The 17,764-nt window shown below is 41.6% G+C and overlaps 1 protein-coding gene across 3 annotated transcripts in view; it reads right to left on the minus strand.

Moving 5' to 3' along the window:
• Positions 1 to 17,764, minus strand: part of LOC143143995 (rap1 GTPase-activating protein 1) — a 263,449-nt gene that overhangs the window by 162,361 nt on the left and 83,324 nt on the right. Inside the window, exon 1 of one of the 3 annotated variants that reach the window (XM_076305914.1) lies at positions 2,894 to 5,769. The exons of the other annotated variants lie outside the window; for them this stretch is intronic. Coding sequence (XP_076162029.1) covers positions 2,894 to 3,012 — 119 coding nt within the window. The 5' untranslated portion in view covers positions 3,013 to 5,769. Of the gene's footprint in view, positions 1 to 2,893; positions 5,770 to 17,764 lie in introns of those variants that run through there. 3 annotated transcript variants of the gene reach the window in all.

Consider the following 17,764-nt stretch of genomic DNA (forward strand, 5'->3'; position numbering starts at 1 on the left):
ATTCATTTTCTATCTCAAGTATTCGTATTGTTATCGTAAATACGATAATCACGGGACACAAATCACGTGCAAAACAACTGGTTTAACTTTAAATACGATTTAAAAGTCGCCGTATAAAAATAAAGCTGTTGAATTTCGTACATAATTTGCACGCGTCTCGCTGGAAATTCGAATTTATTTTACTTCAAAGGGTATAGATAGCGTTAACTAGTTTTCAAAAAGCAGTATCAACTTCGGAATAAATGCTACCGTAAGTTCTGTTGATATTCACAATAACCTGAGCAGCATGTTCTCCGTTGTGAACTTCGACGAGCAAAGTGTGTCAAATATAAACTTTCCTTAAGTCTTATTCCGACCGAAGAATATCCATTATCTCGCTCGAACTTACTTCAACGAGCAATGGAAGACCGAATACAACGAAAAGGTAGACATTTCGTGGTTCGAGTTAATAAAACTACGTTTATGCGAGCTTCCATTGGGTTCAAATGATTATTCCGCTGAAAAGTGTGCGTATTCAAATACGCACAGACTAATTAAACGATCTTTCTTTTTTTTCGACAACCGTGTTTACAACGATACTCGGTACTTTGTCCGTACTAATATTTATAATGCCACAACGGTGATGTAAGCCCAATTTCCATTTAAATGAACGAAGAAATTGCTCGAGAAATCTCATTTTAGTCCCCTCCGTATTTTATGCGAAAACTGGCGACCACCGAGTGAACCGAACCGTCTCCGTTCCGATAACATGAAAATTAGGTATTCGGGTATGCGTCGTCGGCTGATATTCGAACAGATACAACCGTGTCTACCGACGATAGCGAGCTGTACGAGTAGTCCGGTCGCGCGAGTTATCGTGCCTCGAGCTACGGAAACGTTTTCAGAAGTATTTCTGTGCAAATTGTTGGGTAGGTAGGTAGATAGTTACGCGTTTGGTTTTCAATTTCGTTCGTTGGCACAACGTTCGCGCAACACCGTCGAGAAGCAATTACAATTTGGGTGTCACTTCGAAATAAGAAATTGTTCACGCGTGGGTCGCGTCGAAAATCGAATACATTTCCGGGGAAATATCACGCGGTATCGTTTACACCGTGCGTTTCGATTTTCCGAGACACCACGAGCGAGTCTCGTCCATAGTCCGGGGAACTCGCGTACAAAACTGTGATCACGGTTTAAAAATACGAAGAAAAAAAGACAAAAAAAAAAAAAACGAAAAAAGTGGCGACGCGCGTCAAAAGAAAAACGAAAAGAAAAAAAAAAGCGCGGAGAGTCGATCAAACCCGTAATCACAATTTACGAACGAATTATTTATGGACTGTCATTTCGTAAATTACCAGGAGATTACGGCTCGTTACGTGGCTTCATGCAAAGTTGTCGGTGCTCGTGTGCTCCCGACCAGGATATAACGGGCATGGTCTAAACTCTTAACGACATGCACCGTAGGGGAAGAATACCTGCATGGTGCCCTAACTTGAATTACGTACCGCGTGTGTGGACTAGCCAAACCGAAACCTAAATGCATCGCAGGGGCCTTCTAAGATGCTGATATTTAACGAGTCCGACGAAACGGTCAACCTTTAACGATTCAATCGGCGCTCGCGTCTTTCGATTAATGAAACATCTGCTCGCAAAGAACTTTCCTTTTCGAAAACTGTCGTTTAAACCGTTTAAGCACAATTGCTCACTACGACCCCTGGTTACCACGTTTACGATTGTATTTCTCAGAATCGATGTTTATCGAATCGGTGCAGCCAGCAAATTGTCGAATACGTTGATTTTAATACGTAGATTTTCACTGGTTGAAATTTGAAACGATGAAATTTATGTTCGAAATATTTGGGACGAATTTGAAGAAAATTCATAACGTTTGCATTCTTTTGGTCGATTTTGATTCTAGCTTTACATCATTCATTTCCTTCGCACGATGGGGAAAACATACGAGTATACATTTTTCATAAGCGCTGGGTTAAAAGACGAAAAATGTAAATTTTGAAATCCTGCCTCTTTGCATGTAACCCATTTACATTCATATAATACAGACTGCGGATTTGCATCCACTATGGACTATATTCTGGAAAGCGTACGCATCGCTTATTTGCAATAAGAACGACGCACTTCGGAAAGAGTAAATTTTTCAATCTTGTCGCTATTCGAATGTGTAGAGTGGTATCGAATGTACAGTACGCCTACGAATTGAACACGATCATGCATATTTATAATACATCAAAGGTTACAAGCATAAATAATCTGACATTAAAATCTCGAACTTGACAATATACGAACAACCCGGGGGCGAGTTATTGTTTCTTGTAAACGAATATAAATTTTTGATCGCTGGTCGTAACGAGCAGCTCGTCGTTAAACGTTTTCGATCGTTGTTTTTCGGTCGTATTTAAAACAAACGTAATATTATTCTTAAACGAGCGTAGTTTTATCGTTAAACGCATTCACTGTCGAATTTAGAAATTGGATCTTTCCCCGATTTAGCAACACCCATTGTATCGATAAATCCGAACAATATAATATTTAAATACTAATGGGTTGTTCGGAAAGTCATTTCGTTTTCCAAAACGGAGAATATATAATTTGATAAAATGTTTGTACGCTCTAAAAAAATCGTGTTTCATTTTCACCAAAAAAAAAAAACGAAACGACTTTCCGAACAACCCAATATTTTCAAAAAAAAAAAAAAAAAAAAAAACTATCGACGAGACAAAAAATATCTCGATTCGTAAATTCCACGATTGGCCAAAAGCGTCGAACGAAAGACGACCGTTACGTGTTTCACTCGTCGTTACGGCCAACCGGAATATCTATATTCCCGGACGTACGATTTCGTTCCGTTTAATATTGCGATCGACCAGTACGTCGAAGTAAATCTCTTACGGCTTACCGTTTCTTGGAAAGTAGGGTGTACGACTCTTTGGAGCCGGTGCAAAGTCTCATCCGCATCTTGCGAGCAGCCCTGTCGACACCTCGCTTCTTAGCCACGCCGCCCTCTAAAACTGGCATCCAGACGAATTCGTGGCGGGTCGCTCGACGACAAAACCGACGACAAAACCGACAACGCTTCGATCATTGAACACCGCCCACGATCACGAGAGCAGAACCACTCCCACGCAGCTCGCGATGCCCTCGCGCCCGACCGTCTCGAAAATCCACGATTCCGCGGGGCCTCGCTCGTGAATAATCGAACCAACGATTAATCGCCTTCCGCCCGTTGCGCACGGTAATTATTTTGTCGGTAGATTTTTCCTAGCCGCTCGTAATATAATTTACTGCCGGTAATTCTCGCTGGTTGCGGCTCTTATCGGGTATAAGAGAGCTCGCCCTCCACCCACGATTCTCCTCCGTGAACAAACCCACCTCCCCTTTCTCTTCGACGATGATTTCTTCTCTCCCGTCTCTTCGCGACGACTATTACGAGCGATAAGCGGGCACGGCCTACGGCCAAAAGCGTTCGCATCGATGGATACACTTCACGTGACACGTTTCTGCTCTCACGGACCACCGTCGTGTCCCCCCTCGCTCGCCACCGGACGACGAATCGATTTCTGGATCGCGGCTAATGCACCGCAAGCGCGCGAAACCTATCCACGAGGCTAGGTTAGGTTCGCCGCTTGGAAAAAAGCGCGGTGCTTATAAGCGGCCTTTTTGCTTCTCGATCGAAGCAGAACCGCTGCCCAGATAAGCGTAAGTGCAGTGGCAAGAAGTCACGCTCCCCGATTTCCCAGATCAAAGGGAAGCCTTGACAGCAACGTGGCCCGATTGCTCGTGAGCTCTCTCTCTCTCTCTCTCTCTCTCTCAAGAGAGAGATGAGCAACGACGAAACGGTTCCTCGACCGATATATTCGGTCGGTTTCGAATTCGAAACTCGCGCACAAAGCGTTGTTTGTATCGCGTTTCCTTCTCCGGCACGGGACAGTGCGTTCTCCTCTCCGTTGTTCCGGGTCGATTTCTCTTTCGTTTCGGTTCTCGTGGCCGCGCGATGTCTCCGCGGTGATTTTCGGGTACACGCGTTCGCGGAACGGCCGTCAACGAAAACGATAACGTTCGGCAAAGGAGATTCTGTGTACGTAGACGTCTCGTGGACGCGCTGCGCCGCGCCGCGCGCACGGGTCGACGCTCCTTTACTCGCGGTCGAGAAATAAACGAAACAAACGATACGCGCGAGTATACGACCGATTCATCACGCGTCCCCGACACAAAGAGCCGCTCGTTTTATCGCTTAACGAGAATGTCCTCGTGTAAGCGATTAAGGACGATCCGCGACGAACGACGTTGCACTTATTTCCGAACGGGTCCAACGACGGATCCTTATTCTTGCACGCTTATCGCGCCCGAGACACTCCGCTCGTGTTCCAATTTCTGAATGAACCGACCACGACCAACGCGGCGAGTCTCGTTTGTTCCAGTCCGCGTCGCTCTTTCCGCGAAAACTACGCGAATCGATTCTCGCTCCGTGAAGCCAATTCGAGAAATCGAATCGCGCTCGCGCGCGAGAGAGAGCCTCGCCGTTGCGCGAAGCGGCGTTGATCGATCGTCGACGGATCTTAGAATTGGAAAACCAGTCGTCGATCGGAGCACGGTGTCGTTCTTTCGTCGGTACGGGTATCACTGTCCCGTAGGGGCTCGTAATTGAAGCACCGTGTCCCACGAACCGTACAACGCCGTGGAAACCAATGAATTTTCAACCTCGCCCGGTATTCGTGTCCCGTCCTCTTCCAACGTCGAGTAAAATGGCACGCGGAACTACAAACACAACACACGCTCCGTACGGTACGTCGTCAACAATCCCCGGTCGTAGCCACGAAAGAAACGAACGCGTTTAATCTTGAATGGAATCAACGTAGCGAGCACGTGAGGAACGACAAAGCCGACGAGGCAAACGCGAGGCCTGCGCCGCTTCGTATGTGCCGATTGTCGGACGAGTGTACACAGCGCGACGAACCGAGCTGGTGGGGGGGACAGAAGGGTCCTCGAAGAGTCCAATGGCAAAAGTCAACAAGAGACTCTCGACACGGAGCGCAAAAGAAGGCTCGAGACGCCGATAGATACCGCGCCACGGTCCTCGCGCCCGACTCGATACGCGTGTAAATATCGCGCGAGTGTCGGTACGATGTTCCGCGTGACGTCACTCGGATCCACCGGCGTAACGCGATCCGAGAAATTTGCCCGGCGTTACTCACACCGGATGCCTCGGTAATCGTTCCACCGTACGATTAACGAGAATTTTAAGAGCTTCCACGCGCTACGAAAATCCAACGTAGCCGCGATATACGGTACGGTACGGTACGTGTACGAACGAACGAGACGCCGTAACGACCACGTGTTCGTGAACGACGCGACCGTGGGTGGACGGAGGCGGTCCGGCCCCGATTGTGTCACGAAAAAACAAAGACGCACGGAAAGCGCGCCGAGAAGCCAGAGGCACGTACGGGTGAAAGTCAACAAGGTCACTCGGGCGTAACGGTCGATGTGATTTCACACTTATCGTTTATCGTAGCGCGCAACGAAATTTCCGCGAACCGTCGCGCTTGGAAAGTCCGTCCGGATCGCCGATGCTTCTGGATATCTTCACTCGCGGCGAACGTGTGTTCGGCGCGTGGTTCTCGATCACGTGAGACGCGAAAAATAAAGAACCGAACGTCGAATCGACGTTTCGTATCGCGCACGTATAACGTTATTTCTCGCGAGCCGCGCACCCGAGGATAGAAGGATTCCCGCACGTACACTTGAATGGGCCTCGCTGGAAGACGCACGTGCGTGCGTGCGTGCGTGCGTGCGCGTAGCCCGACGAAGCGAGTATGAAACAAGAAGGCATGCGTCACGCGCTCGTAAGGCCCCGATCCTAGTGCCGCGGCTGCACCGGAGGGGGGCAGAACGCTCGGGGAGAACCGGATGGGGGGTACCGCGGGGAAAGGAAAATCGACGAGTGGGCCCCCAGGGAGGAAACATTTTTCCCCTCTTCTCGATCTCTCGCTTTTTCTCGACGGTTGAGGTTCACGCGGCGGTCTCGCCCTCTCGTGTTTCGCTCGTCTATTTCGTATCTGCGCTCCTTTCCTTCCATCCTTTTTCTTCTCCTTCGATCTCCGTTTCGTTCCCCGGCTCTTCTATTCCCGCTCTTCTCTTTATCGTTATTGAAAGAAATTTGTACCCAAGTATCGTTTCGTACGAACACATTTCGTGCAATACGAATGTAAAAGGTATCGATACGACACGAGACAAAACACGTAAACGAACGGGCTAATCGTGACTCCTCTTTTCTACGAAACGACAAATTTTCGATTCGTTCGAGTAGATCTACGATTCGTACCATGGAACGCAAACCAACGAATCAAACGTATCGCTCGATTAATCTATCACCTTGCGCCGTTTTACCTATCGTACGTTTGTCTTCAACTTGCAAAATGAAAATTACCACGAAGCGAAAACCGATATCTAGCCTGGGACATAGACCGTATCGCACTAATGTATTCCAAGTTCGATAAGACCCAAGGATTCGAATGAGTTGTTAAAAGCGTGTCGGTGTAAACTGGAAACGTATTCAAATTACTCGAGGAGTGCATTGCAAATACACCCTAATGTGACGTTTGAAGAAGTTCGGGACGAGCGTGCACGTGTCATACTTTTTACTTTAACGAGTAGCTTCGAATTATCGATACGTAACGAAGCATTTTTTTTTTTTTTTTTTGTTCTTTGTTAAGAAAGATCGTTTATTTAAACGTGTACTTTGAGAACTGCCAGAAATAATATCGATTTTACCAAAGACACAGTCGTGTACTTTCACCTATCGAGGTCTATTGTTTAAATAACTGCACGGCAGAAATTTATTTCGACAGCCGTTCTCCGTGCCTTCCGTTGATATCTATTTTTATTGTTCACGCTTTTACACGCCTCTTCGTTTATCCGTTACTCGATCTGTGCCGTATCTGGCGTCCAGTTCTGTCTATTTCTATCTTTATCTTCGTGTTTCGGCTCGTGCTTCCGATTCCATCCGCTTCGTCGACCGTTCCTCTCCGTTTTGAGTCATCCACGGTCTCCGTTCATCTGTTATTCTCTGTAGGTTAACCCCATGTCACGCTACGAGCACTCCGTGTGCCGTTATGCATTAAACGTGTGCATGCATGCATACGTTTCTGTGACTGTTGGCAACGAGGAGGTTCAGTACCGTAGGTGGTAATCGCTGATGATGTAAATCGAGTCGACTTTTGACCGCCCACAATCCGTTTTCCGATCTCAATATCGCAGTGACGTGTTTCACTAATTTTAAGCGAGTCTATCCGACATAGATGATTATTTTCGCGAACACTGCGGACGATTTCCTCGTTGCGATTCGTGGTGGTTCGCGCGTAATTCGTTACGGTCACTCTTTTCGAATAAAAGTATAGATTATCGAATATTACTTTCGATAAATGTACACCGTTTTAACAAAAGACCCGAATCCTGTACAAATATGTACATTTATTAATTATCGAAGTGTAGAGAATATTGGAATAAATTGGAATTCAACGTACGTGGTAACGTTCAATTAAACTCTCTCTGGCATTTATTATTGCTTGTACTCTGCCTTTCTGTTCGTTTAATTGCCATTTCCCACGGTACAATATTGTTGTTCCAATAACCGTTTATTATTTCGATTGAGTTTGTTCTCATTTTTAATACTTTCGTTGGCTGTGATTTCGTTTCAATGGTTTTCGACTATTTGGTAGAAAAATATTCGCACGATGAACGTATCGTTTCTAAAATATTGCAATAAAACTCGTATTTTATCGGAACTAAGTAGGAAATAAACGAATAGAAAGAAACGTTACTCGTACGTATTTGCATCGTTCGAAGTCTCTCGCGCGGAAAAAATACAAACAATGGTGGGGATGATTTTGCGCCATGGGTGTATTTATTTTATTTTTTATTTATCGTTTTTATTGCGCATACATTATACGCAAAGGTATGCGTATGAGATAAGTAAGTAAAATATGATTACAGTTGTGAAAGAAAGAGGAGATACAGCTAAAGTGATGTTACTGACCTAACCTCCGTTGATTAACGAATGAAAGTACACCGAATATGTTCTCCGCGGACTTTTATTATCGTCTTTTCAAATTTTTCACTCAGGTAAACGTTCGAGTTCTTCCAAGAAATCTGTATCGCGCTTCTATACCTACGATACGAATTTCATTCGACGTAATTCAATTTTAATAACTACGTCTTCGGTATGCAAAATGCCGAGAGACATTTTTGCAACCTTCGTTGCAAACAGTGAACGTCCTTGAACAAACACAAACAGACGACCCCGATTTACAAATATTTTCATGCCTCGCGTACAGCAACTTAATACGCGGTCGTTAATGATTCTTTATTCCGTTTCAATTTTTCATCGACGAACCGCGTTCAATGTTAATAAAATCCAAAACGAGGCTGCCCACGACCGCTTCTTGCCACTGTACGAAATATTCCGCGATCATCTCGAACGAAGCCCTGAGAAGCTGACAATAATAAAGGCCCTTAACGATACTCATCACGGTACAAACGATAGTTTTCGTTGCTCGTAAAAATTTGTTAAACGTCATTTATATTAATCAACGGAATGGTAGCCACGAAACGTAAATCGTAAACGTATATCGCGGACTTAGATGCTAATAACTGGCCGTTTAATTTTCTTTCGCTGTTTCTTATTACAGCCGATAAAATAACACGGTGGCTCAGCCAGACTCGAAAACAGGGTCATATTAATTATACCGATTCAGCAGAAGCAAATCGAAGGAAGCACGCGTCTCGATCAATTACCCCGGGTACAAATTTCCATTTATGTAAATGAACGCTCGGAACGGCGTTAATGTAAACGCCGGGCGAGTTTTACGGGTTTGCGCCCGATGCGTTTCAACGTGGCGTACGTCCAATAAAATCCTCGGGATGTGTCCGCGAGCGAGAACACCGCGGTGGCCGCGCGGGTATTTTTCCGCCGGCACGGAATTCAATGACTTCGAGGCGACCCTCCATTATTCGCGGACCATAAACTTCCACGTAAGTGGAAAAACGGGCACGCGAACCCCTTTTTAACAAAGGTGACAATTTTCGAGGGGTACGCCGCGACGACATATGCGCGACCCCCTATCCCCCACCCCCGGCCACTCGATCCTGCCAATTTCCGCCGGAATTGCGGGAAATGCTCGCGGCACGGCCGCAAAATCGACCAGAGAGAGCGAAAATTAAACGTCCGTCCTTTGTTAGCCGATAATCGGTGATCTGACGATCCGTGAGCGATTTCAATTCGAGCCTGGCGAACGCTTCGATCAGAAATCATTATGCGACAATAGGCTTGATTCACCACCGAATCGGAACGATTATTCGTGTGCGTTCTACCTGCGGTTTTTACTAATTCGACCCTTCGTTCCCGAGGTCACGATCCGCGTAATTTCTTTTCGTTGTTTTCGGAACCGAACGATCCGGTGAGAACGGTTCGAACGAACCGTCGTTTCTATTTCGACGAACTCTTCGACCGGTCGTCTTTTCAGTTATCATAAATGATAAACTAGTTTAGAATTGGACAAATAAATAAAATCAATGACTCGTTCGCGTCAACGACAAATACAATAATCGACCTAGTTGTTGCGAGTATATCGATAATTGTATAACGATGGAAGCGTGTAAACGTTTCGACCCTGGTTTGGGATAATTCTTGGTATTTCGATCGATGGAAGAAAAGATAAAAATTGTACGTAGAAAGAGACGAATAAGAAGAAATGATTAAAATAAGATATATATATCAATGTCACGATACGATACGTCGGCCTTGATAATTATTTCTTCTTATCTGTCTCTTACCGCATACAATTTATTCATTCTTTGCTGTAGGTTGATGGGTCGCAGAAAACCCAAAGGCAGGATTAAAATGTTTATATGTTTTTGTTACACAAATATAGTATACTGGTACTGACTATTTTGGTTATTATTTCATTTCACGAGAATTAATACTATAGTATGAATTTCTTTACTGAAAACTATAAACTAATATTAAATATTATTAATATTGGTACAAGTGGTTCAGTTGTTTGTCGCAAGATTAAATAATATTTGATTTAATGTATTCGTTTCAATTATCTATAATTGTTAGAAAACGTGAAACGTATAAATAGTATTTATTTTATTTATACATTCCAGAAAGATGTTACCGTAAATCTAGTTTTTCAACGTTCCGACCTTATTACATATTTATCCAAGTTCTCATCGAGAAGTTGGTTAATTAATACCTATGCATCATCTCGACCACATGTTCATGTTTCAAGAACAACTTTACAGGTAATGTATTAATTATACCATCGAATATTTCTTAAAATATTCGCGATAACCGTGTTAAGAATTACAAAAAGAAGTTTACACTGATTCTCGGCATGTTTAACGTGTACATTTATAGAACTAAAAAATGTAGTTTTAAAAAATTAATTTGTACTTAAATGATAATTTATCGTACAAATATATTGGATGTAAAGTCGTTCTTAAAATGTGAACATGTGGTTTACACAACTTCTATTAATTCAGCAATTTCCTAACGGCGACCCGAATAACAAGATTCAAACGCTGAAAAACTAGAATCACTGTAACCTCGCTCTGGAACGTCTAAATAAAATAAATATAATTTACCCATTATCGCGAGATACTTGACAGAGCAACAAATAAGTTTATTATTCTGTTATTTTCTACCCATACGTGGTAGGTTTACTTTCGTGCTACTTTTATTTCTTTAATTCAAATAACCGTTGTTTCTTTTCCGTAAGATTTTATATCTTGCAATATTACGGATTGTTCGGGGTATTTTCTCGATATAATCAGAAACTCTTAATCCCGACGTAATTGTATTAGAAAATTGAAGTACGTAACGTAAATCGACGGAAATCGAATTTACTGTGCGCATTGATGGAAAAGAGAGAAAAATTGCTGTGTTGCAGCGTGAAATGAAAAAAAATTAAAAAAAAATAAAAAAAGATGCGTGGAGATCGATGCGTGTAAATATCGGAAGAAAAGCGGATTGTCGGAAGTAATGTCACGGCAGTGATTTACAATTTCTTTCACAGCTGATGTCGAGTACCGGATAACGTACCGGGTGACGCTGAAGCATATGTACGATACTCATAAACTACGCGAGTACAATGCTGGCTCTTCGGTCTGATTGCTATTGTTCCAAACGCGTGCGCACAGAATGAAAGTCAACGATCCTGCAACAGTTGACGGTTGTACCGTAAGAATATTGTTTATGTTGGAAACCGATCGTCGAGCATACTACCTTGATCAAAAAGTTTTAGGACTGTCCCCCGTGTGTCGCTGTCAATCACCCGATTGTTTCTTTTTTTTTTTTGTTAGATTACCATATCTGTCATTAACACTTCCTTCCAATTTCAGCATCATAGCTTGATATTTGTAAAAGTTACGTTGTACTGAGCACATCTCCTTTGTTCGTGTCTTCGATTTTGAAAATGGCATCATTTGAGCATCAACGAGTTTGCATTAAATTTTGTGTAAAAAACGGATTTAACGGTCCGCAGACCTTGGATATGTTGGAGAAGTGTTTCGGCAACGATACTCTTTCGAGATTAAATGTTTTTCGATGGCACGAACGCTTCAGAAGTGGTCGTGAGTCGGTCGAGGATGACAAACGCAGTGGCAGGCCGACAACGTCGAAAACCGATGAAAACATCGATAAAATTCAAGAAATGTTGTCCGAAAACCGCAAATTGACCATCAGAGAGCTGGCAGAGGACTTGAACATTGCTTATGGATCCGTTCAAGACGTTTTGGTTAGTGAATTCGTCAAAAAAGGCCAGATTTGTGGGCAAACAACTCGTGGATTTTGCACCACGATAACGCACCGGCGCACAATGCGATCCTTATCCGCGAGTTTTTGACGAAAAACAACACGAACACTATCCAGCAGCCTTCAAATTCACCAGATCTGGCTCCCTGCGACTTTTTTCTGTTCAACCGAATTAAAAAACCGCTTCGCGGAACGCGTTACAGTACCCGAGAGGAGGTCATGACAAAATCGAAGACGGCTCTGATGGACATACCGAAAATTGAGTACCAGCGGTGTTTCGAGGATTGGATCAAGCGCTGGCGCAAGTGCATTGCAGTCAATGGGGACTACTTTGAAGGGGACCATATCGATTTGGACGAATAAATTTGTATTTTTGATTTTATGAATAAAGTCCTAAAACTTTTTGATCAAGGTAGTACTTCTGTAATTTAAAGTTCCTCTTTCACGAAGCGATTCATTCGAGTGCTTCGAAAACTGTTACAGCGATAACAGTTCTTCAAACTTTCAGATTAAAAGTTTTCAATAGTTTCAATATTCCCTTTTACCCCAGTTCTGTCATAATTCGAGCGATTCTTTTATCGAAAAACATAAAAACATAATTCGTTACAGAAGTTTACAAAGAGGTATTTAAACTCACTTTCACGGATGCGAGTTCGACTTGAAAAGGTAATGGTAAATATCTTTCGTTGACATTTTTCAAGTTTTAAAACTATAATAATTTCATAAAGGAGGAAATATTTATTTTAAACGAAAAGAATTTCGGAGATTTCTGAAATAAGATAAATAATTCCCGATGGTACGTTATTCCATACCTCGTATCGTTCTGTCTCCCTAGCAACGTCGGAATAATTACGCGTCTTAATTTTACGTTGGACGAAGCTGCACCGCGCGAAAACTAAGTCGATTGAATTGCTACAGTGCTCGATTTATCTGTCATCGCGAGAAAAGGAGAAAAATGTTTCGAAAAATAAACATCGAGCAAACGTCGAAACAGATCTCGGTTCCGTGCGAGCGAATCGAAAGAATTTCTTTTTAAACTGATAATAACTGATATTAGTGCCGGGGGACTATCTATCATTCCCATCGGTAGTTGCATCCTGCGCGTTCATTTAAAATCACCGACCCGGCACGTGTGCGTTAATGTGCATACACGTTTCCTCTACCTACACGAGGATAATCGGTTGCCCCAGCTATCTGCCTACCTACCTACCTACTCACCTACTCGCACATATCCATTCACCTAACCTGTCCCGTTTCTGCAGCGCTTTGCTCTCGCTTAATGCGAGCAAACTATGCGAGTGTACGCACTAAACGGGCGAAAGCCTTAAAGGTGGTACACACACCGCCCGAGCCGCGATCGTGCGATTAAAATCGTACGAATCGTTCGTCGACCGCGAAGAAATACTTCGACGAGAGAGGAAACACGCCGCTCGTAATTGTTTACAATATTAACGACCTCACCGATTCGACCTTGAAGTATCTCGGAGAGGAGAGGTCATTCGACCCACGATAAAGGACCCTAGTTTTTATCTTACCGTCGTTAAACGATAAAAAGAAAGTAATATGTAATTATAATTTATTTTTAAGTCGGATTTATTTATACGTCGTTACAGCCTCGAGATGGACTTTTAATCAGACCATCGCTCTTTGCTCGTCAAGACTAATTTCCCCTCCCTGTAACACACGTCCATTCAGCTCGGTGTAAATAATGATTTTTATTTTCAACGAACGAAAGTTTATCTCGACCGTTTATTTTCGTTTTCGCTGAACATTTTCGTAAGATTTTTCTAATACGATCGATTCCCGAAAAGAGATATCTACTTTGCCCGAAATATCGTCCGTTACAACTAATCGTATCGCAAATGCAATCAAGTTTGTCCTTTCGACGAAACAACATATTTTACCTTACACTTGCCTGTAAGATATCAAATAGTGTGACAGCTCCACCACGTGTTAACCTTTCGCGCACAATGGTCTTTTGCACATTGTGTTTCAACAGCTGCGTAATTGAGAGTCTGATAATAGCCATACAGTGGTTTTCGGTGCCCAAAAGTCTCTGATAATTTGTACGATTAGATCAAACATAAATGCATTGTGCGATTCGGATTTTTTTTGGTTACGTAATGCGTGTATACACGTTTGTATCGATAATTGTAATTTTATAATTCCGTAAAGGTTTCTATTAATATCGATTCGTCGTAGACATTTTTTTATACGAAGAGCGATATTAATTACACAAAGCGTAATATTAACTTTGACTCTTGATACAATCCGTGACTCGATTACAATTCTTTCTAAACTAAAATACAGATAATTGTCTAACTGTGATATATCACTAAAATGCGATATATTTAATATTTTTCGTTTGGATACTTTGTATTAATTTTAATGTAAAGTAGAAATTAAATTCTACATGCGTTTATCGTTTGATCAATTTCACTCTAATCGTTATCTTCGTGTTTTGTTTCGTCAATGAAAGCAACAGATGGAAAAATCTATTTTAGTATATCTTCTTACGTATTTTACAAGACGTCATATCCTGAATACGTATCGTGTATTATATCGACATGCGTGTTGCAAAACGACTGCTTCGATATTATGTGTACATACGTCTTAAAAATTGCATTTCTTTCGTTTTATTGTCTCGAAGAAATTTTTCTAAAATTGCACAATCACCGAGCACAATTTCCGCCCTCTTATTGTTCAGGTTTAACGTCATGGGCGTTTCAACACTTTGATCGTGACGCTGTACGAATGTCCCTTTAGCTTAAGAATTAACAGTTAATCCTAAGTTTATGTAACACGATACGAGATGTAATACCGGTGGAACAAACTTCGTTCGATTCGATGTTTAAACTCCGTGTGATTAATTGGATATCCGAAACATAAGATAGCAATTTAACCATAATGTGTCTTTTGTGCAAATCTTTCGAGATACAATTTCGTATCGACTGTAACACGAAATCATAAATGGAAGATAAAATAATTAGTTTTCTAACGGTACTCTAAGCCTCTTTGTACTTTTGCACAAAGCGTCCATTTCTATTTTACCTTCTCGCGTTTCGTTTCACGCGTTTACAATTCGTACGATAGAGACGTAAATTAAATAAATAATAGAATTCCATTTGGCAGCCGGTATATATTTCAGTAGGCGAGAAGACACCTTCGACCGGGTGGTTTGTGAAAATAGATCGAAAAAATTGTTGTCGCTTACGGGGAATTGTACAAGGGAACGTCGTACGGGAAAATACGAAGTAAACACGACGATAAAGTAGGAATTGCGATATTCGGGTCGCGGCGGTTTTGAAGCGTGTGACATGTTCTTACTTTCTCGTGGAGTCGTGCAAAAAGATGCAAAGCTGCGCGGCGTACGGGACATGTGGCGGATTTCGTAAACAACGAGATTAACACTCGACACACGACCGCAATATAAAGATAACGAGGAGGCGTGAATACAACTACGCTGCTCTTGCCGCGATAACGTAGATCCCGTAGGCGATAACCTGTATTATGAATCACAGTGCTCATTAATATGAAAATGATATTCGTTACTTCTCTGCGATTCGCTTATCTTGCGTGTACCGGCGCAAGAAAGGACAATGCACTCGGGGGACCTGTGCGCGGGAAACGCGCTTGTCCTGCTACAGAATGGACGAAGAAAAGAAACGAGAGGAGGGAAGAAAAAAAAAGAATACAATAAAAGATGTTACGTAACGCGTTGTATGCATTGTGACACGTACACGACGGGCGCGCAACGAGTAAAGCCCAGTGATACATAAAGTTCGCGAAATATAATAAAGAACCTGCCCGGTATGCGACAGAGGGAACATTACGCCTATCTCGCGCGATTTCCACTTTCTGCGAGTGTAGCTGGATTGAATCGGCGTTACAAGAGTCTTATAATAGATTGCTCGCGATAAATACCGTACCAGCCTCGTTAATCGAACAAAACAGTGTAACCTTACCGACAAACCGAGTTACCAGTAAGTCTTGTAACGCAAACGTTCTGTGCGCAGTGACGTGTTACGCGTTTCGGAAACCCGAGCCGCGCAACAAAATAGAGAGAGCGACATTTGAAAAATTGTATCGTCAACGTTCGTGCGAATACGTACAAGACACAAATTTTCGACTCGATTCTCCACTCGTATTATATAATAAGAGATATCGAACAATGTTACCAGTATCGATTTTCTCTTGTTTTTCAAAGCAGCAAGTTTATCGAAATTAATATTTTCACTCGTCGTTTTCGATAAATATTGTCTGTAAATTATTTTATATCGTTCCGGCGAACGCCAGGTCTTGAATAATATTCGATAAATAAACCCGTCGGGCGAGTGGAAGCTATAAAATGAAACAATAACTTTTTTGTTGATTTGGAGGAACGGGCGCATATGGGGACCGACGTACGTCTCCCTCGCCCCTGTGATAATCCACCATTGCTTACGTATACGCGTAGATGGAGGATGAAAAAACTGTTTAATCATTTCAGAGACAAAGTATTTACTTGGAATAATAAAAAATGATCCGTATTATGAATTGATATCGCGTTAGTAAACTGTAGGGCACGTATACAGAAGAATAATACGCATTCGTGATGAAGAAGTTACCAAACAATGTTGTTCAAGAATGAAATTGGTGATACCCGATAATTGCAATTTTTATTTTATTGTACGTGCTATAATTTATACACGCTGATTTTTTGCTATAATTTATTGAGTATTTATATAAATGTATTCTAACGTTTACGTTATTAGAACTCTACTGGAGTACGGTAAGCATGCACATCGTTTGTGCATATTAAATTATGATATTATAAAAATATCTCTTCGAAAGGTTATACAACGGCTCACCCAAAATCCTTCATCATTCTTGCCTTTCTATTTTTATTTTAAACCTGTGCGTACTGTGTTGTCAGAAAGTTTGAAAGCAATAGTTTTAAGGAAATTTCTACGTTCCTGACCTTTAGGATAAATAATTTTAGTAAAACAGGAACGTGAACTGTAACATTATGTAACGGTGAGAAGAATGTACGAGTTTATCTTTGTCGGCAGGCTATTGTCCATGAAATATTTTACAAATCGCTTTCAATACATTATTTCACCATTTTCATGAATAATTCATTGATGTTTGATTTTTAATTACGATGGACTTTTAATTTACTTTTAAAATATATTATAAGTACTGTACAAGAATGATTGAATACTGTTTGTATTTCATTCCATGTACATAGAAATTCTTCATACCTTAACAATTTCGCTATCTGTTAAAAAAAAGACAATAGCAATCACTTTTTTATAAATTAATGTTTATAACGGAATGTAAACTACATGTTTGTACAATCTGATCCAGAAAATGGGTCCAAACATTCAGGGACACACGATACTTACAAAAATAGACAAAAATATCCTGAACAGAAATCCGCAAAATCAACCTTGGCGGAGATAAGACGAGATAAAAATGTGTATTTATTTGAAATCAAATCTATCTTTCGGTTTTCTGAAAAAGATGTCCCATCTGTCTACCTCCCGTTTTAACATAAATTTGAAAACCTTCGTAGCACGAGATTGAATATATGTACTATCGTAACAGTTTATGTTCAATCGTTTCGTTTGAAAAATAAGCAAAATTTAATACAACTGCGACAATGTGTTTAATTCCTGCCGCAAATTTCAGTTTTAGTTCTTTAGATTAACACACAATACAACGATTTCATAAAATTCAAATTAACAAAGTATCTTTCTTAAATTGTTATTTTAAAACAGTATTGTTTGTTTCAGATCAATATATAAATTACGGTACATGCAAATTGCAATAATCTATTTTCCCATTAACAGTTTCACTCTTAATTACGTATGTGGAAAGATTCCAAGGACAATCTTCTTTGTTAATTTTTCCCATTATCCGTGACGTTCTGAAAATCAAAGTTGCGATCATATCTACACGTTTTGTAAGTGC

The sequence above is a fragment of the Ptiloglossa arizonensis genome, chromosome 3 (genome assembly GCF_051014685.1).
Source record: "Ptiloglossa arizonensis isolate GNS036 chromosome 3, iyPtiAriz1_principal, whole genome shotgun sequence".
In the NCBI taxonomy this organism is placed as follows: domain Eukaryota; kingdom Metazoa; phylum Arthropoda; class Insecta; order Hymenoptera; family Colletidae; genus Ptiloglossa; species Ptiloglossa arizonensis.